This window comes from Phaethon aethereus (genome assembly GCF_964289735.1).
Source record: "Phaethon aethereus genome assembly, chromosome: 3".
Taxonomy (NCBI): domain Eukaryota; kingdom Metazoa; phylum Chordata; class Aves; order Phaethontiformes; family Phaethontidae; genus Phaethon; species Phaethon aethereus.
This window is the reverse complement of record NC_138576.1, coordinates 34,765,498-34,788,710: the sequence shown is the minus strand read 5'-3', so window position 1 is coordinate 34,788,710 and position 23,213 is coordinate 34,765,498. Positions and strand designations below refer to the sequence as shown.

General features: G+C 38.8%; 1 protein-coding gene across 4 annotated transcripts in view; it reads right to left on the bottom strand.

Annotated features, from left to right (window-relative positions):
• The window catches only part of RIMS1 (regulating synaptic membrane exocytosis 1), a gene marked incomplete at its 5' end in the record, with an annotated part of 337,770 nt that overhangs the window by 177,062 nt on the left and 137,495 nt on the right, over positions 1 to 23,213 (bottom strand). For all 4 annotated transcript variants that reach the window (XM_081997758.1, XM_081997761.1, XM_081997759.1 and 1 more), the window contains 2 exons: positions 1,477 to 2,348; positions 4,644 to 4,984. In XM_081997758.1, the coding sequence (XP_081853884.1) occupies positions 1,477 to 2,348; positions 4,644 to 4,984 (1,213 nt within the window). The remainder of the gene's footprint in view (positions 1 to 1,476; positions 2,349 to 4,643; positions 4,985 to 23,213) is intronic.

The window sequence follows — 23,213 nt, the reverse complement described above, 5'->3', positions numbered from 1 at the left end:
GCATAAAACATTGCCACAAAATAAGGAAGAAAGATGTGTTCTTTTAGAAAGACAGAATAGTTGAAACTTGAAGGAACCTCTGCAGGGCCCTAGCTCAAATGCCCTTGTTCAAAAGCAGGGTCAGCTAGAGCAGATTGCTCAGAGCCTTCTCCATTTGGGTTTTCAGCATCTCCAAGGATAGAGACTGTACAACATCTCTGTGTGATATGTTCTAGTGTTTGACCACCCCTGCAGCCAAAAAAGCAAGGGTTTTTTATGTCTAAGTGGAATCTGGATTAAGACTTCAGGGGCATGATCATCACCACTCCCTAGAAATGGGCAGAAAAGCAAGCTTCCATGTTTTGAATGGAAAAGTTCATGCTTAGAAAGTTAAAACAAGCAGCTACTCAGATGGGAGAGGAAAGAAATGTCTCTTTTTATACGTACAACTGGAGCTTTAGGGGATGTCAGGAGACCACATCAGATAAAGGAAGACAGACAACTTAGCATATATGAATCAAAGACATGTCAGGAAACAGTGCCAGGAATAAAAGGCAATGCAGGCAAGCCGTTGGCATTTTGAGTATGAACACCAGCAGAAAATCTCCAAGACACAAACACAGGTAATTAAACTAAAGAGCTAAAAGCTACTTCCAAAGACACAAAAAGCTTTTAGCTCACTGTAGTGTCACTTAGAGACAAGTTAGGGTTATAAGACAGTTCGTAGGTTCTACCACAGTCTTTCTGATGATGCTTATTTTATCTGTTCACCATTCATTAATTTAATTAACTTCTTCATCCAGAAGAAAGGCTTTGTTTAAAAGCACACAGTGTACTACACTTACTCCTTACTGATGAGTTTTACCATAAACAGATGAAGATAAACTGAAATAACAGATTTTAAACATACTTGTAAGCTTGGGAGCAAAATCATCTAGACAAGTTCAGCAATTCTCATGTCTTTCCTACATAAAATCCCCTTGCCCCATATCCTGTCCTTATTTACAATGAACTCTGGCATTTTTTATTAAATGTAGTAAAATTTTGCACATCTTAAGATGGAGGTGTCAGTAGATTATGATGCTTTATAATGGTCTTCTCAGATTGTTACAGGACTCACTTTCCATTTCAATTAATTCACAGAAAATTATTCTGCATACAGACAAAAGGATGAAGCAATGACCAAAGGAGTACAGATACCATCGAGAGAATAAACTGGAACTCTTAAATCTTGTCAGCTCTAGGTGACAGAAAGAAGAGAATGAGAAAGAAACTCATCATCTGATACTACCTGTAATGACCTCATCTAAGAATGCAAAAGGAAACATTGTAAACCAAATGTAAACAGGTATAAGACACTTCTCAGTTTGGAAAAAAAAAGGTAAGGGGAAAAGCAAAGGTGTATGTTGAAAAAACAGGCAAAAGAGAGAGAAAAATACAGAATTTTTTTTTCCCCCAAACCATGGCCATGTGCATAATATACATAAAGTTCCTTACCTTTTTCACTGACACTTTCACTTTCTATCTCCACATCTTCACAGCTAGTATATTCTGGTGTTGATGCCCCTTCTTCCTCTGAGCTACTAACTGACATCTGCCTTTTCTTTCCGCCTCTTTTTGCTCTATGAGGCTTTGGAGGGGATGGCCGCACTGATTCCGACTGGTCAGAGCTAAGGGAATCATTCCTTAGCATGGTCTCCATTTTCTCCCGCTTTGCTTTTCGCATGAGAATAGCAGAGCTAGGATCAAGGCGGCTCTGTTTTTTAAAGGAATCGTGGTTCTTGTATTCTACGTGTTCTATAGGAACTGGACTATGCCTGAGAGTTGGTGGGCTATGATTAGTTAATTGTTTAGAAACAGAAACTCTTACATCACCTGTTCTGTCTATAGAGTACGACCTCTGAGTTTCCACAAGAGATTTTCTGTCCTGAGTTCCCTGTAATTGTGAGCGTTTTCCTAATTTATTCTCAGGTACCTCCGCTTCCTCCATTTCTGTATGTGGCAAAGCTACATCACTGTGTCTTCTCTCATGCCGTGCTTTAGAAACCTTCGCATGCATGCGCATCTGCTGTTCCTCAGGATGCGGTTTTACAGGATATCTTGCCAGATTGGGGTCACTCCTGTAACGAGTATGATATTCATCTTCCTTCCTTTGTTTTTCATCATCAGGCACTTTGCCTTCCTCAAGTTTCTCTGGCAAGTCTGGGTAGTCCTGTGACTTGCCTTTCTCCAGCCTTCTACCTTCATGCCGTTCTTTACGCTCCCTGTCATCTGCTGGTCCTTCTTTTTGAAGTGAGGATTTTGGCACACGCTTACGCTCACTCTTTAAGCCTTTGCCATTCTGGTCTGAAACCAATATCGTCTTCTTCCTACAATGAAAAGGAGTACAATAATTGGAAGAATTGAATGCAAAGTAAAGATCCTTGTGTACACTGTCATGGTAAATAGATTATAGGCCAGGATAAGCTATGCCAAAACATACAGAAAGGTACTGGATGCATTAACATGAATTAAATCTATTGATCCTTCCAGCAGTACTTTTATTTTCCAATACCAAACAACTTCCAGAGTCCATAAAAACATAAATTAATGAGTAAAATCACAAAGAATATGAACATGTATAAATGCAGATAAAAATAATTTACCCATGTTAAGTAGAAAGACTCAAAGTTGTCTTGATAGTAACTGCAGCACTATGACAGAGTATTGGAGTATGTTCTCCATTTTTCTGGCAGCAGTCATGAAGGTTACAGAATAACCACATATACAAAATTCACTTCAAGCACCCTGACAGTATAAATATAAACACCATCAAGTGGAGTATCTCCCACAATGACATTACAGAAAGAATTAATATGGATATTAAAAAAATGCAAAAGAGAATATATCCAGAAACAATAATATTTGACCTAGTTTGCTTTACCTTATTAAAACTCTAAAAGGAAGTGACCATTTCATAAGCATATAAAGAAAAGCAAATTGACTTCTTGAGATAAATTAATGGCATTCCTTTCTCCGGTAATAAAAGAAGATGAAAAATGTAATTTATTTCCCTATACAGCCTAAATACAAAACAATGAATAATGATGCTGCCTGAAAATTATGATCTCTCCTCTTTCATCTTCTGCTTTGGGAGAATAAGCAAGCCAAAGAATCATAAAATCCCCTTATAGTGTATATTGTTATTTCTCTCATCATTCCAATTGACTTTTTGTTTACCAGTTCCCCTATGAATCCACTGATTTTGAATAAGGCTGAACACAGCTATACACTGTTATTTTAGATGAACTTGCACCGAGACAAAGCCATTGGGCCTTTGTTTTGTGGCACTGAATTTTCCCTTCCACAACTGACATGTCTTTGGATTACGTATCACAGATTTTCACAGATGCATCTGACAGGACAGGTAAAGTTGGATACCATCCAAAGTAAAGCTGCTGTGTCCTTTTTCTCCATCTCCTGCCCCTCCTGAGTTTTTGGCAATAAATGGGACCTGAGCTTACCATAGATATGTCCATTCAGAACCCTTGGACTTCACTTGGAAGTCTCAATGACAAGCAGAGAACCTTACTATTGTATAATTAATATAACCATCTCACTTTTGGACAGCAAAGCAGAAATAGAAAGCATTTTGCTGCCCTAAGATTGACGTTTAGATGAGTGATGACTGCTCTGGGGGCCCTTCCGGTGCTGGGGGAAAAAAGTCAACAGAATCAGGGGAGGGCACCATGTGTTCATTTACATCATATATGTACAAAACACTAACCTGAGTTTTGGTCCAGTTAAACTCAGACGGTCCTCACCCACACAGTAAGTTACTAGCCACTCTTTCTCATCCATTTTAAACTTCACTAGCCATGAAAAAAAAAAATCATCAACCATTCTGGCCAATAGAGAATCTTCTGTGGCAGTCTCTTATTTTCTTGCCACAGGCTCCCTCCTCGACTGCTCTGCCATCTGCCAGGCAGCAGCCAAAAGAACAGCAACTGCTTCATCACATTATCCTCTCTTGATTTGCTACTCCTCAACCCATTCATTACAGTGAAGGCAGCTCAGGAATTTACTCATTTACTCGCTTAAAACGTAATCGTTTGCTACCCGTTGGCTTTATTGTTGCATACAACTTGCTCTAAATTCAAGATGGTACTATTGCTGTTCTTCATGAATGTTTACTTTCCAGGTATAAATGAGCTCTTCTAATAGTTCCTGTTCTATTATTAGAAATAATACAATAATTGATAAAAAGATAATACATAATGATATCTGACAGAACTCCACAGGGTGGGTTTTTTGTTTGTTTTGGATGGGGGGGGGTTATTTTTTTAAATTTTAGTACATTATTTCTTCAAGTTAAAGGCTTGCTTTTTGTTTAATAACTTTAAAACACCCGTCAGATTTAAAAGTAACCTACAATTCTATATTAAAAGCTTATGAAAATGCATTGAAATACATAGAAATATCCCTAAAATACAATTTTTTTTTTTGTCATTTCTGTTGCACAGACCAAATCAGACAATGTATTTGTTAGTGAACACTGATCGTTCCGTGGTCAGTAAATCAATTTATTCTTTGTTCTTACATGCAAGGCCCAGCTGAAAGCCCTGCATAATATTATTGAACTAGCATTTATAATTGCAAGGCTCTGCCAAGACAGAAATCATTACCTCTCCCTTGGTTCACTTCTAGACCTTGAGGAAACTTGCTTTTGGTCTGGGCCCATAGTCGGCTGCGACACTTCTGCTCCTTTCCTCCGGTCAGACTGCACGCTGGAAGAAGAGATTTCCTGTGAAGAGGCAGTTGCCGTACTTAAGGGAGTCTGTGATCTCGATCGCTCTTGAAGTCTTGCTTTCTTTTCTCTCGGTGCATCTGAGCTTCCACCAGTCGCTGTATCACTCAGTGTTCCGTCCTGGCTGGGTGACGGCTGCGGTCCACTTCCAAAAAACCATGCTCCAGATTTCGTTAGGATTTCTTGTTGCTTTCGACATAAATTGCATACCCACATAACCTAGTTGAAGACAACAAGAAGAGTCAGTGGAGCTACCCCTCAGACCCTGAAATACATGCTCGCTGTCACAGAGCAGGTACGATCTCGCTTTCCTCTAAACTGGTGAGGCTGGTGCTCATGACAGGACCCAGAACATGCTTCTCCAAGCACCGACTGCACTGGCTAGAGCCAAGCATCCTACAGGCACATGCTATGCGAGCTTCTCCAAAATGTGCTGTCAATATACGTCAGTCCTACCTGTAGCAATCCCCCCTCAGCCCAGCCCTAGCTCTCTTCTGAATAAACACTGACAACACAACCAACACTTGTTGCTCATGTTGATGCATTTGGCAGGGTGGGTTGAGTTGTTTTCGTTGGTGTGGATCGCTGTCAAGACAAGCCTACCAGACTGTGAATGGGACTTGTACCTCGAGTGGCAGAGTCCTGCCCAGCTAACTCCCAACTTCCACCACCACAGAAAACTGACACAGTATTTCCCTTTAATTAATTTTTCTCACATAACATAACTCAACATTATCCTGCAAATAAACTCAGCATTTACTCTGCATTGTTTTAGCTACATCCACAACTACTTACCAGAGATGTAAGGTAAGACCTAAGAAGCCTACTAATAGAGAACTAAACACACCAATGAAAAGAATGCAAAAGTACCATATTTTGTACTACTTGGAAACGATCATTTACCATCACTCTGAGTTATACCTGGAAATAATAAATAAATAAATTAAACACGTGTCCCTGGCAATCCCAATTAAGCTGTGTAGATAAATGCTGCTGCTTAAGATTTTTTTTTTTATTCCACATCCACAGATAAACAGGAGCACACACAGTAAAGCAAAACTCCAGGTTTGAAGTCTATGCAGTACAAGACAGTCTTATGTACAGGCGTAAATCATCAGAGAAAAATAAAAGGTTAAGCAGGACTCTAAAGTGTGTGAATATTTAAAAAAAATTTGAGACAAAGACAAAAGGAGTTTTGAGGCAGAAGAACAAAAAAGGCAAAATGCATGAAGAATATACAAGAGGTAGAAATTTGTCAGAAATAAGGAGAGAGGGGAAACAAAGCTGACAACTAATAAGGAAAATGGTAAAAAAAATCTTTTTGTTTCATGTGGAAATATGTAAAAGAATGGGTAAAATTTTAAAGAGGCTAAGAAGGATGACAAGAGTTGGAATGAAAAATATGCTTAAAACTTTTTTGTGGAAACACAGGAATGATGCAACAGTTTCAAAATTGTACAGCACTTAAAAGGAACAGAAAAAACAATCACTTCAGGGAAGAAATTGCAACAGGACAAAGCTCTGGTACTGAGCTCTCTTATTCTTTGGCCTGGGGAGGAAGTGCATGGCTTACATGGCATGATGAAAATTTTAGGCATTTTACAAAATTAACATAAATAAAATTTATTTAAAGCATCCTAAAATAGACTGTCTCTTTAGGTCTGAAAAATACATCAAAACTTCCAATACCATTCCTGCAGTGGTTGACCAAACCACACTGAGACAACATCCAACTCTTTTCCCTGTATCTGGATTGTATCTTTATCAAAATATGACTGTTATGTTTCTTCCATTTAAGAAGGATAATAAAATACCTATTAAGATTTTAATGAATTAAAAAAAAAACTTAATCAAAAGCTACAGTTACTCCAACAGTGACACAAACATGTATTATGATAAAAACAGATAATCCTCAGTAGGATAATAGGAACAGCAACTTCAAAAAAATAAATGCTAGTCCTTTAACATAAAAAACCCATTTATTCTCAAATGTCTTATTTCCTTTATCTAGTACACGGCACAAAACAGAGATTCAGCTTATCAGACTATCTGTTCTAATAGAACGGATTTTAGTCTATCTGTGTTAGTCTATTATCATCACCAGGATTTAAAAAAACAGCAAGACTAAAAGGAAAAAAAACACTACATTTTTAAATGTTTTTATGGACTCTGACACAACTGTTAGCTCATTAGGCAGCATGTGTGTGCATGCACATGTGTCTGTTTATAAAATGCTAGAAACCAAAGTCATCAATGAAATACGTCATTGCCTGCATTTTCCCAGTTTACAGGGAAAGTTGAAAAAAGTGTTAATAAAAATTAAATCAACTAGAGTTTGTTTAAAGGAAAGATAAGGAATATTAAAGTAAAAATTAAATATTCTAATCAAATTGCATATATTTGTACGTATGCAAGCACATTTAAATGTGTAAAGATGGTAATAGACTTCATTGACAATTTAATGCATTTGATCATTTAAAATATGTATAAGGTATGTAATAAACTTTAAGAAATTACCATTAATTTACATAATCTTTGTATTTTAAAATTAATTTATGCAAAATATTATTAAATCCAAACAAATACAAATAGCTAATGCACAAATAGACACAGAAAAAATACAAAATACAAAAAGAATAAAATACTAAACGTGTAAATACAAACCCATTTTCTTACAGTTGTCTTTAAACACTGCAGTTTGGACACAATACACACCAATCACTACAGATTACACATGTAGGAAATCTGCATTATACTCACATAGAAGCTACACTACCATCCTTGTGTAGGAATCTCTTCAGGACTTAATAAATGCTATATTTGCTTTGAGATATTTTCAGTCCAAAAGGAAAAATAATAAAAGCTTTTCTTTATGAGGAAAAGAAAGCCAAAATTGAAGTGACAGAGCAGTTCCAGTGATAAAACCGTATTTTGAAAAACATTTTTGGAAAAGTATGTGGAGCAAGCAATTTAGCAGCATGCAGGAATTATATCCTGATTGAATACACTGGGATGTGGTCCAAACTAATCTAAACTACAGCAGATCTGTGTAATAACTTATCTTAACAATCCACAGATGTTAGGCAACCAAACAAATGCTCTGATGAAGGATTACAGTTCTCTAATGCGGCTTCTGGACCTCCACGCAATGCATCAGTAAAATGATGAGTGTTCGACAATTTTACTCTGGTCTGTCACTTCAAAAATAGTCTCTGTTTACACTTTTCTGGATGGTGAGCTCTGATGCAGTCCTACAGTAAGTTATTCAAGACATCCAGAGTCTGATTTTTGTTGTTGGGTTTGTTTCTCGTTTCTGGCATCCTCACAGAGGTCAATGCATATCCACACATGAAGCTATTAAAGAGAACCAGTGAAGGGGTGCTCCTCATTCAAAGGGTTCATGTGCATGGCTCTAGAATAATGTGCATTTTCATAGCATAGCAAAGCATTCTGGGCTTTACTGCTACATAACAAAAACAAAGTGGCACATACAGGACTCAGCGGAGGTGGGTCAACAGTTCCCACACAGATTCACGTGAAAAATTTACAGGCTGCGTGAAAACATGCTAGAAGGATCCCATGCTTGCCTTCATGTGGAATATGGGGTATTTCATTCACAGAAAAAATATTCCTCAAACTTACTCTTACAGGTACTGTTGAATGTGATCCACAATGAGTAGGAACAGTATTCCTGTACTAACACAACATGAAATTCCAACTTGAAAGAGCCCATAGTAAATAATATATACAAGTACACACACAGAGAAAAAGAGCATTTTCAGTTACAAAAATAAGAACACTTCTTCATGATTATATATTTCAAAACTGCATTTTAGAATGCAGCAAAAGGCTTTTTTCAAATTCAAATTTGGAGACTTCCAAACATGCATTGTAAGGCTAAAGTCACATTAGGGTGAGACACAAACTTTATAGCAAATTTGTTTGACACATGTCAAGCAAAACTCAGGCTAAGGTCAGAGCAAGTTCCCCCAATCCTTCACCCAAGCCCAGATTCTGAGGAGGCTCCATAAGGAGCACAGTCCTCCACGCTTCATGAGTTTAGAAATAGCAAACGCACAGTTACACTGACTGCCGTGCATCCTGCTTCATCTCTGTACAGCAAATTAGGTAACAAGTGTGCTAATGCAGCAGGCCACATGCTGTTCCTTAGTGAACCTTCACGCTATCTTAATTATTTCTTCTGAAGGGTGTATACACAATATGTTCTCAGTTTACTGCTTTTGTTAGCGTTCCTTTAACCACCATTATCCACTAGTTATTTCAGACAGATCTAATTAGACAGACCATCTTCTCTGCCTGAGGCACCATTAACTTCAGCAGAGCTCTGCCATCATCCTACAAATCACCTCTTGGAAGTCAAAGGGAAGAAATGTTATCAATTTGCTCTTACAAAACTATTGAATCACAGAATAAAGTTAGACTATGTATCACTTAATGTTTCCGGGATAACATAAAACATGCAGCAAACCGTGAAATTAGTATACAACATTGCATTTATCTCTTTCACTCTGTCAAAATTAATTCTGTAATAAAACCCTAGTGTAAATGTCATGAGGGCTTCACTCCATTAAAATGTAAATAAATTAAGCTGAAAATCTACCTGAATCCTTACATTAGCCCAAAATCTAAATAAGTAAACAACTCCACCTTTCTAATTAAAATGTGCTTGTGAATCCAAGCTTTCATTAAATATATTTTTCAAAATTGTACAGAGAGCTGATTTCATACAATGGCTCCTGGTCACCAAAAGGGAAGGTCTTCTCCCCACCTCCCTCCACTCTTACTCTTTTTTCTCCCTATCTGGGTTTGTCCTCTCACTTCCTTGCTCCCAGCTTCGCCATACCACATACTCCCTTGTATCCTCTTCCTTGGCTGTCAGGTCCTCCCAGGAGCCACTTGCATTTAAAAACATAGTAGAAATGTATCTGTATATTTAAATCAGTTTAAATTTTTTGTTGCATCTATTTTTCTGATGGAGAGGTATGATGAATAGTGAAATCATGTGGCAAGGAAGAGAGGCAAATGGGGGGAAAGAGGATTTTTCTCTATGGCAGTGGCTCACCACCTCCTGTTAAACTACAGAAAAGTTTTTGAGCATTGAAGCCAAATGAGATGAAATAACCTGCATCTATGCTAGCATCTCTGCTCTACTTCAAAGCAAGATGGCTGCACACCAACTGCCTCCTGGAGGTGCGCCTTAGAGGACCCCAACTCCCAAACCACAAGGAAAAATTTATGAGAAAGTGCTAGTGGGCAGAAGACCAAGAGCGTGCCAAGCAGCCTTCTCTCAGTTTACCAGCACAAATACTCTAACATCTAGGAATAGTCCCAGATTAGGTTTAATTTGTTAGTAAAGAAATAGCCTAGGAGTCTAGGTTCTGCTTTTGATGAAGCCTGTCATCTAGATCGAAGGGTTCAAAAGGACAGTACAATTCTCTACCATCCTCCTCTCCAAGCAGGGAGAGGACCACTTTGCCCACACTGATGCTCATCAGAAATATGGGGCTCAGCCATTTCAGGACTGTGACATTAAAGCCATTTTAGCAATCCTTGTTCTTCCATTCCTGTGCAGAACAGATTTTCTTCAAAACTTACATTTTCAGCTTGATATTTTTATCCCAGTTTGGCACAAAAATTAGGTTTATGCTGACAGCTGATTGGTTTCTTCCCCCTTTTTCTCCCCACACCCGCCAATAACGTTTTAACCCACTGGACAAATGCAATTAAATTTTGCACAGTCATGGAATTTTTCAAGGGATTATGTTCTTAAAAGTTTCATGAAGTAGGCAGGTCTATAGGAGCCGTATAAATATTTCACTAGTTTGCAATCTTTCATTGGCATCACAGGATCTATGCAGCAATTCAACCGCAAGACGTGTTCATAGGGAACGAGGCCCCACTGTTCACAGAACTACATGTCACCTTAAAGTCTGTGGTACAATTACATCTTTGGCTGAGAGCATCCAGGAGGGATGTTTAAAAGCCCACCTTATCAGAATTTTCCACTTGCACTAGAGAGCGCACTGCATACTCTTTTCCTGCTTGCCTTTCGTAGTTAACTCAGATGTTAACTTTCCAAGTCAGGTCCTATGTGTAAGAATAAGGATGAGAGTAAGGTGCTTACCTTTTGTCTGTTTACACAGCAATGACTATAGGCATGGCAGGTATTTCAGTTTCCATGCAAAGATAATCCACTCACTCTCAAGTAGACACAATAAAATGAAATCCTGTGTCTAATGACAGGCTAGTGCCATTAGAGATAAGTCAGCATATCGCACCTGGCTGCCACATGCCACTTAAGAGGGCAGAAACCTGCCACGGGAGTTATGACACACCTGCCAGCCATATGTGTACATCTGCATCAGATACCTACTTCTAGGCAATGGAACACAGTTGATACATTGATCGTAATCTTCCTCCTGGCCTAAATTTCTAAACCCACAACTGCAAACTGCCAATAGAAAAATGCAGAAAAGGTGCACAGGAGCACTGATTCAAGGAGGTAGCATCAACGGGTTTTTTTATGCCAGTTTTGTTGACACTGCTGCTAGCAACAGCATTACTAGTAATTTTAAGATAAAATAAACCAAAAAACGACTGACTTTCTTCATGTGCCTTTCTGCCAGAATCTCTCAGCTAGAGCTGCCAATCTTTCAGAAAGCTCCTGACAACTTCCACAAAAATGAAACATTCTGTGAAATAATCCTGCAGCAAACTGGGCATTGGAAGTGATACATTCAGGCAACTATAAAGTTATCATATGAAATAATATCTCTAAACCAGCACACAGCCTAGTTCCAGTCACTATTGCGATGTACTTCCCAGAGAATGCCTTTGGAGCCCAAGGAAGAAACCAAAATTGCTAGCGGAGGAGTCTTTGTTTTTGTCTAAAAATTCACAGTTACATACAGTAATTTGAAATATTCTCCCCCTGCAAGTCTTTTTTCTAAATCTACTACACAAGTAAACTAATTAATACACACCACTAAAAACATACTACAAAAATTGTATTGCATTGCTTTGTCTCAATTACAGTTGTGACCTCCTAAAGCAGGACTGTAGCTTGGACAAATCTATGAAACCTTGCACCTGAAGCTTCCTTGCAACTCTGGTTTTAGGTCTACTTCTAACTAAAATGATCAAAATTCACAAAATTAGAGTTTGGAGGGAGACAGAAGAGACTGTCCTAACAAGAGAAAGGAGGGATTAAAAATCAAAGAGACACAGCAAGTATTAATTGGTCAGGCTGATTTGTCTGGGCTTGAGAATTTAATTTTTTGGAAAAAAGCAAACCCTCAAGAAAAGTTTATGGAGCATCACACAGTAGTAGCTTTATTCATCCAGGGGTCATCATGATGAGACTTAGATCACTTTTTTGTAACTCAGTGATCCCAAGCATTCCGATGATTTGATTCCTCCACAGGCCCTGTATTTAACCTTACCGCATTTAAATCCATTTTTCCATATTGCTACACTCACTCTCTCCTCACTCCTCTTGTCCACACTACCCAGTTTCACCCTCAGTATTTTTACTTCCTCGGCAGTGGGAGAATTCTAAGCCCCAGCAACAATCACAACTTCACTCTCTCCTCATAGATCAGTTTCTTTTTCAATTTTATTGCTTTTGCCTGAATTTCCTTCAATTTCTTAATATATTTCTGATAATGTAATAACCATGAATTGCTACTCATGTTTTCTGTAACATCAATCTCCATTTTTTGTAGACCATTAAGCTACACTAGAAATCACTATCTCATAGATCATTTTTGTATATTCTTCTAACCTTCTTAAAAACAACAAAACAATTTGGCTGTCTTGATGAGCCACAGAAGCATCAACTGTACTCCTCTTACTCACTTCACGGTTTCCGTAGTTACAGATATACATGGAACATAGAATTTTTTTTTTTTTAAATGACAGAAGTCTAACAAAATAAGGTAAATGGCATGAAACAGCTTAAAGTCAGAACTAATATGTAATTTTATTTGTCATTCAATAAACAGAGGGAACTCACCAGAAGCTTTCCACTCCATTTATCCACTTATATATTTACAAACTGTAGTAAAAATATACAAATGTTCAGAAGAAGACTTTCTGGAGTAGTGCATGAATGTGTACATCATCTCTGCAGGAGCTTGCCCTACACCACCATTGTTTATGTTTCTATACTATTAATTTATATAAATATTCTTTTATACAAACTGTGTCAAATCAAATGGAGTAGAGAGGCAAGAGATTTTTTTTTAGAGAATGGAAAATAATTTATCACAAAAGAAATTGGAAATGTGTAGCTGTAGAAAAGTTGTAAAGAAGGTTAGTCAAAATGGAAACATGGTTAAACTCCAGAGTCAAATTCTTAAAGTAAAAAAAAAAAACACAAAAAACAACCTTATGGAAGGAAAAGTGAGTGGTTCAACTGATGGAGGTAATAGTGGACTTGATGGGCATGAAAAAAACCCTGATTTTGTATTTTCAAACACACACACACACACAAAAAATAGCATTATGGACTCTCCAGCTTTGGAGACATTCAAAACCCAACGGGACACAGCCCTGGCAACCTGATATACTTGGGCCTTCTCTGAGCAGGGATTCAGACTAGAGGATCTCCAGAGGCCCCTTCAGACCTCAACCATTCTGTGATTCTGTATGGAATAAAGCACTGAGAAATTTAACTACTTCAGCCCTATGGTTCTTCCACTATGTTAAGTGTTACTATGCTTGCAATACTTCACTGATAGAAGGTCTGCCTCTTTTTTGTCTCACTATCTACATAGTTTTCTGCCCTAAAGCAAACAGTACATAAAATCTGAAAACTTCTGAGTTGGAGAGGCCCTGTACTTGCACACGGAACCATGCAAAGCCCACAGCATACTGACCAATTTTCTTCCAGGAGCATACAACAGTCTCTAAACATAGCTACTTCCCTCATCTATGTGAGAGCTTAAGATTACAGGCACCAAATGCTGGTGGAATGACTGTGTGCTTGAAAGCTTCCAATATGAGTTAGTGAGAACCAAGTTGTTTTATATTTATCATATATATATATATATGTATGTCCAGAGATTTTGGAGATTAAGTTTCTCTATCCTGTGCTGAAGTAAGGTGTTAGCATCTGATGGTGTTCCCTCTAGAGTCAAAGAGACTGTCTGCCTAAAACCTGTATTTGGGATTCCCAACCTGTGAAATACATGTCACTGTTGAGTTACTCAGGAGAACATTCTGGCCTTGACAGACACTAGGAGCATGGGTGACCAGGACATCTGTTCTGGGAGTTTTCGTATTCTGAGACAAATCAGAGGAAAGAACAATGGACACAGGAGATGAGCAAAGCTTACAGAGACTGCTTGGATCCACGGGGAGAGACAGTGGAGCTGAGATTAACAGAGGGCTATGCAGATACGATGAGGAAATCCAGGGGCTGTGAGGAAGAGGAGGATCATTACTCATTGTGTAAATAGGGATAAAAGGTGACACAGGATGTCTGGCAGTTCAGGAGTTCTCCCAGTGGGAACACCTCATAAGCTGAATAGACAGCAGAGTGACAATCATGTTAGGACAAAGACTTTTATGGATGACCTATCTACCTGCCCAGGGAACCTAAGGGAGCGCGTGCAGCGCATTTGGAGCTCTCAGTTCAAACAAATGCCCAAAACCAGTCCGGTTGAGAGGAGAGAAAGCATATTTTTGATGTATAACAGGATAATCCCATTACAGTGATCTCTGCTGTGCAGCTTGACAAAGGCCTTCTCTGACCGCTTTGATTGATCATCTTTCCACTTGAAGGGAATCGCGCTGGATGACTATCAGCTCTGCTCACCCAGAATCTCCCTCTGTTCCCCATCAACTCCTATGCTGGGAAGTCTGTTGCCGAGTTTTGCTTAGAGCTCCCACATCCCCAAGTCCAAACAAAGCCTAGAACAAGGCTGTCAGAGCCTTACAACCGGACTGTGAAATTAAGCATCTAATTTGCAAGTGATTCAGTGAGGGAGAGTGTGGCACCAAAGGTATGCTTCCTCCCACAGCTGGGCAGCCCCGCACACAGCCTGGGCTCACCGCCGCTGCCACGGACAGCCAGTGCCCTTGCACTGTCCTGAGGCTGAGAGCAAAGATGTGAAACGGCCCCTGATTGATCTGTTACAGATACTTTATGATATCATATATAGATACAATACTATACATAATCCGAATAAACCTGAAAAGCTATTTCATCCAAATAAACGAAATCATGACAAACCTTTACCAGTTTGATACTTCATGTTTTAACTTTTCTTAAGCAAGCAAGAGCAAATATTCTCAGTGAAAGAGTAAAATTCATATTATATGATTGGACATTGTTTTCATATTATTAATATTTAGTTTTCGTAAACAAAAAAAAAATAACCATGGTGGAAACATAGCCAGACAGAAATTTTTACGCTTGAGACATGTTAAGTATCATATGGTACCTACTTATAAATGAGTATTTTGCAACAGTTAGTACTGCCCAGTAACAGTTTTGACAAAGCACCAAGTAGGATTATGCCCTATACATGTTATATACATTCACGATTCACAGTCTATCCCAGATTCACCCTTAAGTTTGTAGCTTTCTTCACACAATTAAAAATACTTAAGATTGATTTTTTGTTATGCATGTAAATGCATGGAATGCTTATAATTACAGAAGGCATATTCTTCCCACCTTGGTATCATTGCTGCAACTTCTCAAACTTTTGTAACAGCTATTTTTAAAACAAACATACATTTTCTTTATGCAACATTCTGCCTTACACAGATCAGCAACCTGACCTCCTGACCTTCTGAAAAAGCTACCAGACTATCCTAAGAGAAACCACAACATACCATATGAGCTGGCTCAACATCTTATTTGCAGTTACTCCCCTACCGAAAGGATGAGAAAGGTTTTTGGCTTTTTGGGTTTTTTACATTTCATCTTTGTTGATCCTACCTTCTGAGATGTCCATGGTCCTTTCTCTTAATTCTCCCACCTCTTGCTCCAGGTGCAGAGTCTGAGGCTAAGTTGGTTAAGTCTGTGCTATCTGTGCTATCAAGCTCGAGCACAAAGGAATCTCAGTAAATCTGGGATGGAAGATTTGAGGAAGGGGAAGAGAGAATATCAGCGTTCTACAACAAATTTGAGTGGGTATCTAAGATTTAAAAAAAAAAACAACAAAAACTGGGGAAAACAATGTAATTTTGGTAAGGAAAATTGTAGATTTTTAGGAGAGTAAAGACTCTCCTAAAGACTCAGGGTGACTAAGAAAGGGATAAAGAACTGAGTTTGAATATGGAAGATTTAAAAGATAAGGAAAAGGAAAACGGGGCAGGAAAATGCAATAGGAGATTCGTGCCAGCATAAGAATATTATAAATTTTTTAACTGATCTAAAGAGCGCACAACCAATTCACAGACCATCCCCGGTATCAATTTCACATGTTTACTGTCTTGAATTTACAATACTACTGGCAGACCACACAGGGAAAGAGGAGAGTGTCAATAAGGTAAGGTGTAAAGCAGTGCAGAACATTACAGTTGGGAAATTCAAACAGTAATGATATTTCATTATCCGATGAAGCTACTGTTACAAAAACAGGTTCAATTGAGATCAGAACTTTGCTAGATGATGAGACAATCATTCTGATCTTCTGCACTTACCTGTATATTCATAGATATCTAATGAGGCTTTGTATTTCCCGAACAAATAAAAGGTATATAGCGTGGTGATGATTTCAGAGTATGGGGGCAAGAGGCAACAGTTAAGGATATCCCGCCCCTCTAGTATCAGAAATAAAGGAATGCATACTCCATGGTGGTACAAATATAGGAACCATGAGCCCTCTGTTCACATTTATACATTGGTGAAGACTTTTTGTGCTCACATGTACCGTCTGTTCAACAGAAGCAAGCAATCTTTTTAGCCAGGTAACTGATTCACATGTTGCAGGTTTCAGGGTGTATCAGGAGCTAGAAGAAATTTAATGGCCAGCTAGATCCCTCTTAAATGCTAGCTCTCTGGGAGCTTGTACCTTGTGTAGAAGAAAGAAAACGACGTCAGTAACTAAGGAGAGAACTTCCTTAAAAGGTAGCAACAGCTTCGAGAGCTGGTGGGATCCATCTACTGTTGCCTAAATTTGGATCACCTTTCCTTCATACAGATGTTAGCTGTATTTCATGTTCAGTATTCAGCTATATTTAAAGTAGCTGAACACTAAAATAACCGCAAGGTTTGCAGGAAGCAGGAGTATTTCTGATCACGTGGTATGTCTGGAAAAAAATAACTTTCAGATACATCAGCCTTTTGCTGGGTCTAAAAAGCCTGACCATCTTTTGAACTCAAAAGATCTTTTTGACCAACCCATCTGATAATCTTTCTGTGCACAGTAGTGCTCCTCTCGGTTTTAATTTGATCCCTGCATGTTCTTGTGGATCAATCTTTGAACATTTGGGTATTTTTTAATTCAGATGACATAATATAGCCACCAGAATCATCCCAGCCAAACAAATAAGCTTTGGTTATTTAAATCCAAAACAGACATAACAGACAAATTAGACAATTCCACCCTCATCCATAGCCACAGGGGTTTATGGAAGGTTTTCTAGAATATTTTATTTCAGTAATATCTGTTGCTTCTAGAATGTGTGTTTAATCATTCATTTTCATTTCTCTCTAATTTATAATTAATTTTAACTCTATACTGAAATACTTTAATTGGGTCAGTAGACTGTAGCCTAGCCATATTAATAAGGTTAGCGCTGTTCTACTCTGGTTGTCTCTGTGAGTTTTAGATGATTGTACTAAAACCAGCAGTTTATCCCAGCTTAAATACAACTGGTTTACTGGATGTCAGACTCTTCTGGTCCTGTTGTCTTTAATAACTTTCTCTTAACCACTTCAGCTCTTTATTTTCTCTAGACAAATGAATACAGGGTAAGAGGGAAGACTTGTGGGATGAGGGGGCCAAGAAGAAGGGGACATGGACAAACAGGTAGAAAGGTTCAAAGTAGGGCAAAGAGAAAAGCTGAAGAGGCAACAATAAGTGGAGGAGAAAATTTCTGAGAGAGGCAACAGGGAGAAAGTAGGACAAATATCAGGAATTAAGAGTCAACAAGTGTGCTGGAAAAGTTGGGTTGTTTTCTTGTCACGTATCAAAGGTTATTGCATTTGGAACAGAGATAATGCACAGACAAAAACCACTTACTTCAGAGGAAACTACTTCCTTTCCTCAGTGTGGGTTTTTTCTTTGGATTTGGGATTTTTTCTTTGGGTTTGGGACTTTTTCTTCAGAAAAGAAAGAAGGCATTTGGGGATTCAGGGTTATCTTTCTCTTTTCAGAAAAATGCTTTTTGGCAAGCTTTACATTTCTTACAGGCAAAATCAGCATAAGACATTAACAAGCCTACTCACACATGTGCACTATGACAAACCACCTAACAAATGAGCTTACTAGAACTTTTAGTACACAGCAGGAAACAGTGGCAGATTGAATCTGAGACACTAAAGCTTTAAATGGAAACAAAGCGCATCCAGCAGCTTTTGTAATAATCATGTGGCATTGCAATATTTTATCTGCAAAACCGTCACTTTTTTTTTTCCTGTCCTGCCTATTTTAAGGAAACAAGAACTATTCTGAAGTTTAACATTCAACCAGTAGAAGAAACTTTTTTTTTTCCCCTGAGCACTGGTGATAAAAGTATTGCTAGCCTTATAACCATTTGCTGCTTGCAGAATATGACAGAACTGAAAGGTTTAAGATCTGCACCGAATATCATGCTTCTGCATAAGCCACATTATAGTACCAGGTCTTTTGTGTTATTTTAATGGCTGTCTTTCGAATTAAATCAAAGCAGAAGTGACTCTTCAGTTTCTAAATCTACATATGTTTACTCATCCTCCATAAGAAATATTACTATATATAGGGATTTAAGCATTTTAATTGAAAGAGTTGCTCAGACTATGACATGTCACTTGGTGTGCAAGCACAAGGAACTTTTCTTTTTGAAACATTTACAGTATTTGCTATGCTTAGTCACCCTGAATAGTTTGCAAGACAGAAGTCTAAAAGTTGCTGTATACTACATTAATCTTGAACACTGCTCTCCTTCCTTGCTGTTTGAAGCACAGAAATCAAGTTCTTTGCACGTGTTTAATACAATACTGTGTGACATTTAAACTGGAAAAGGAAATTACTAGGCAGTTAAAGTTAGCCAGCCAGAAAGCTATAAGACATAAAGAAGGAAAAGAGGTTAAGAGAGTACATACTTTTCAGCTACTCAGTAAGATAAACTGCTAAGAAATAGTAATTACAGTTAAAATCTGTGTTGGGCAGGTTATATACTTAAAAGGACACAAAAATAAAACCAGGATCAGAAGCAAGGAGAAAAAGGTGATTTCTCAGCCCATAAACATTGTTTTAGCTACATTTATAACATAGATATGGCAAAAAAATAGAGTTCTTAGTCACCTATTAATAGCTCTAAAATAAAACACTAAAATGCAGATTGCTATGAAACAAATTGAAGGCCTTAACCAAGTGAAAGGGTAGACAGCACAATATGTGAGATAAGTTTTGAGAAAACAGCCAACTTACAAGCTATATAAGGTGTTGTATATCAGGAAGCTCCTCTTGCCATAATTTAGCACTTCCAAAAGAGTGGCTTTTAAAAGCAACTCTTAAAGCAGTTAAACCCCAAATCTGATCCTTCTGGAGCTAAAATAAAAAGATAGTCATTTTATGTTGATTGTAGTTGAGAATTAGCTCTGTGATCATCATTTAACTCATTTTCATCCACTTAGTGTATACAAAGTTGCTTTTGTATGATTCTCATTTCTTACACAGGTATAGCGAAACAGTGGGATGCTAAGTGCAGCATTATTATCTATTAATTTAATATTTAATTAAAAATTAGCTTATAATGGAAATAAAACCTGTAAGAAACACTGCCTCAAAACTTGCCATGATGTAGTTTCAAAATTCGCAGGTAATCATAAAAATAATCAAAAGTTGAGAATCAAATGAAAAATTAAAGCAACCTAATAAGGATGTTGACAACCTGCATGCCACTGACTGTATAAAGAATCTTCTACCTTTAAAAAAAAGAGAGAAAACAAAAAAAAGGAAAACTTCCAAAGTAAAGTTTCAAAAATCTACATGCTTTGCACTGAAAACAAGCTAATGTGCATCAAATCAAATGATTAAATCCAGTCAGTTCACTGAAGAGAGCAGTAACTACAGCTATTTATGGTCAAAGAAAAGAAAGTACTTAAGGAGAACATGGTGAGCTGATCCCATGACAGTCAGAGTAGCAAAAAGAAGTGGCTAGGAAAGAAAGAGAAATACTATGAAGCGAAATACTCTGAAGACTAAAAAGGACAAACCGTACAGGCCAGCAGGGCGGCCTCTGTGAGGAGCGGCCGGGGCTGCCCCAAGCTGGACACAGCCGGTTCCAGCCAGCTCCAGCCCACCCACCGCAGGGCACGGCTGAGCCCCGCGGCCAAGGTGGTGGCACCTCTGGGATGGTGTGTGTAAGGAAGGGCAAAAACATGACACAGGGAGTGAGAGTGAGGAAAAAAGTGTGAGAAACAGCCCTGGGAGCACCAAGGTGAGAGAAGAAGGAGGGGAGGAGGTGCTCCAGTCACCCGAGCAGAGATTTCCCTGCAGCCTGTGGAGAAGACTGTGCTGAAGCCGGTTTTCCTGACACAAACTGTGGCCACTGGAGAACCCACATGGAAGCAGATTTTTTTCCTGAAGGACTGCAGCCCACAGAGGACCCCAAGCTGGAGCAGAGAAACAGCATGAGGAAGGAAGGAGCAGCAGAGAGGAACTGTTATGGACTGACCTCAACCCCCGCTCCCCAAACCCCTGTGCCACTTGGCAGGACGAGGCAGAGGAGTTGGGAATGGAGGAGTGAAGTTGGGCCTGGAAAGAAGGAAGGAGGGACGAGGTATTTTAGGTTTTGTCTTTGTTTCTCACCATCCAACTCTATTTCAGTTGGCAATAAATTAAATTAATCTTCCCCAAGCTGAGTCTGTTTTACCCGTGACAGTAAGTGGTGAACCGGTTCCCTGTTTTTATGTCAACTCATGAGCTTTTCCATCTTATTTTGTCCCCCTTCCCTGTTGAGGCATCTAGCAGCCAGCCAAGGTGAACCCACCACAGAAGCTTCTCTGACAAGACCTTTAAAATGACGAAAATCAGCTGACTGGTATAAATCTTGTCTTTGTGAAACAAACTGCATAACAGTTTTACAAATGACTGGAAGCCCATCTACAGTCTTTGGAGATTCAGCAGTCTCCCCCTGTAGTCTTCAATGGGAAAAAAAAAATATCTGGATGCATTTCAGGTGCAGCTTGCATGGGTTTAACAGGCTCCTTAATCAAACTTAGCTCTAGTCAAGAACTTCTGTATCAAGGGACTTACAAAACAAGTTACTTTTCATGTAATCACCGTCGCTGAAGTATTCATTTGTATTTATCATTGGGTCTCGCTAACAGAGCCCCAGATCTGTCAGCTCCCAGCTCTCTTCCCAGTGGATAACTTGGGAATTCAGGCAGGGAGTCCAGAGGGAACTGTACCTAACAGTTTGCAACAGATGTTGAGACTCCACAAAGCTTTTCCTACAGTAACTTTTGATCTCTGGCATTATAGAAAGAGCACAGTTTCTGAGAAACACACAGTATATCAGCTAAGCCTGCCTAAGTCTTCTGTAGCTTGAAGCATTAGACTTGCTCCTTGGTTTTGACTTGGGAGAAACAGCCTGCATGGCTTACAGCACCTCTCTTTTGTATCCCAAATCTGTCAGTCAGCATCTTTTTACAATAACAAGAAGTTTCTCCTAAATCAACCAGACCACCTTGGGTTTTCTCCAATCACCATCTTAGCCTCAAGAAGGCTAAAACATTCTAGCCTAGATTAAGCTAGTTAAGTAAACTCTTCCTTTAGCTGTCTGCTGACCTTTATGAAGCTGAATGAGTTCAGCCTGGTGAACTATGCCATTCTCATTACCTGAAGATTGTGTATTTTCTAACACTAATAATTTATATCCTAAAATAAAATATTGAAAATTGAACTGTGAGTTATTACAGTTTTCAGTAACATGACATTTTCTTGCCAATGTTTGTCTTTAACATGTGGGAGAAAAAAACCAAATTGAACTATCTATAGCAGAAAATATTCACAGCTTTCCACACATCACAGACTGCATAAGACCACAGATACCCACTTTGAAGAAGGTCAATTTATGTGGGAGACAAAAGGTTAAAAAAACAAATATGCTGTATGAATTGTCAGGTTGCCTGTAGAGGAGAGAGGACGAGAGGACGTAGGTTTGCACAGAAGATTCAGACCAAGCATGTAGAGTTTCGTTTAAGATAAGACTAAATATAGGTTTCTAAATGTGTCTACAGGCCATCACTGCTGCCTGATTTCCTACTGTAACTAATGAAAATCTATACTAGGATTCAACTGCCTCAACACTGGCATTCAGTTCTACCTGCAATACCCTACCATTTCCAAAATGCGAGCATGGAGCTGTTAGGTATGATGTGGGAACTACCCGAGAGCCACCCTCATCTGGGGTAGCTGCTGCAAGCTACACGAAAACTCTGCAGTACCTTGGATGACACTAGATGGGTAGGGGCTCTGCTTCCCTAAACTGAGAAAGCTTCAGCGCAGATTCGGTCTCGTTCAGAGCAATCTGAATCATCCCTGATCTCCTCCAGTAAGTATAATGAAAGCATAAACACAGTTCACATATAAAATAGGGGTTTTCATCTGGAACCAACTCCTACTCAGTCTGGCAGGTGAATCTCTCTTGGAAGCCTCCTCTTTGATAGTCTTAGAAGTGACCAAGTGGGCAGCTCCTCTAATGTGAACAATAGGCTCTACTAAACACTCCCTTTCTGGTTGATCAGAAAAATACATGCTTAGGTGTATACAGCAAGGGGGTAAAACCTGCAACATAGGATATTCACAGATATGCAAGAATAAGGTTACATCTATGTTGAAAGCACGGGGGCAAAAACCAGAATAATACAGGCAAAGCAGGTAGATGAAATCTTCCTCCATTTCATTCCCCACTCCACCTTGTTGCTTCTCCTGCTGCATTGCTCTTACATGGGTAAGATGGTGTCTTTAACCCCCCCACAAAGACAGTCAGATCAGTCCCTGAATTAGGCTAGGAAAGCAGACTTCTCTACAGCTGTAAGGACTGATCCAAATCATCCTAAAGGGTAAAGTTGTCAGACTGACAAAGGTCTTGAGGGCAGTTTGCTGGATGGACCTTCATCTGCCCTCTCGCCATTAGTGGAAGCTATTCAGACAGAGAAAAAAGTTCCAGAACAGAAAAATAAACTTTGCCAATGCATGCATAGGTAAGTAATAGAATACATAAGTTTTGATCACTTAACACATTGCAGAGATGCAAG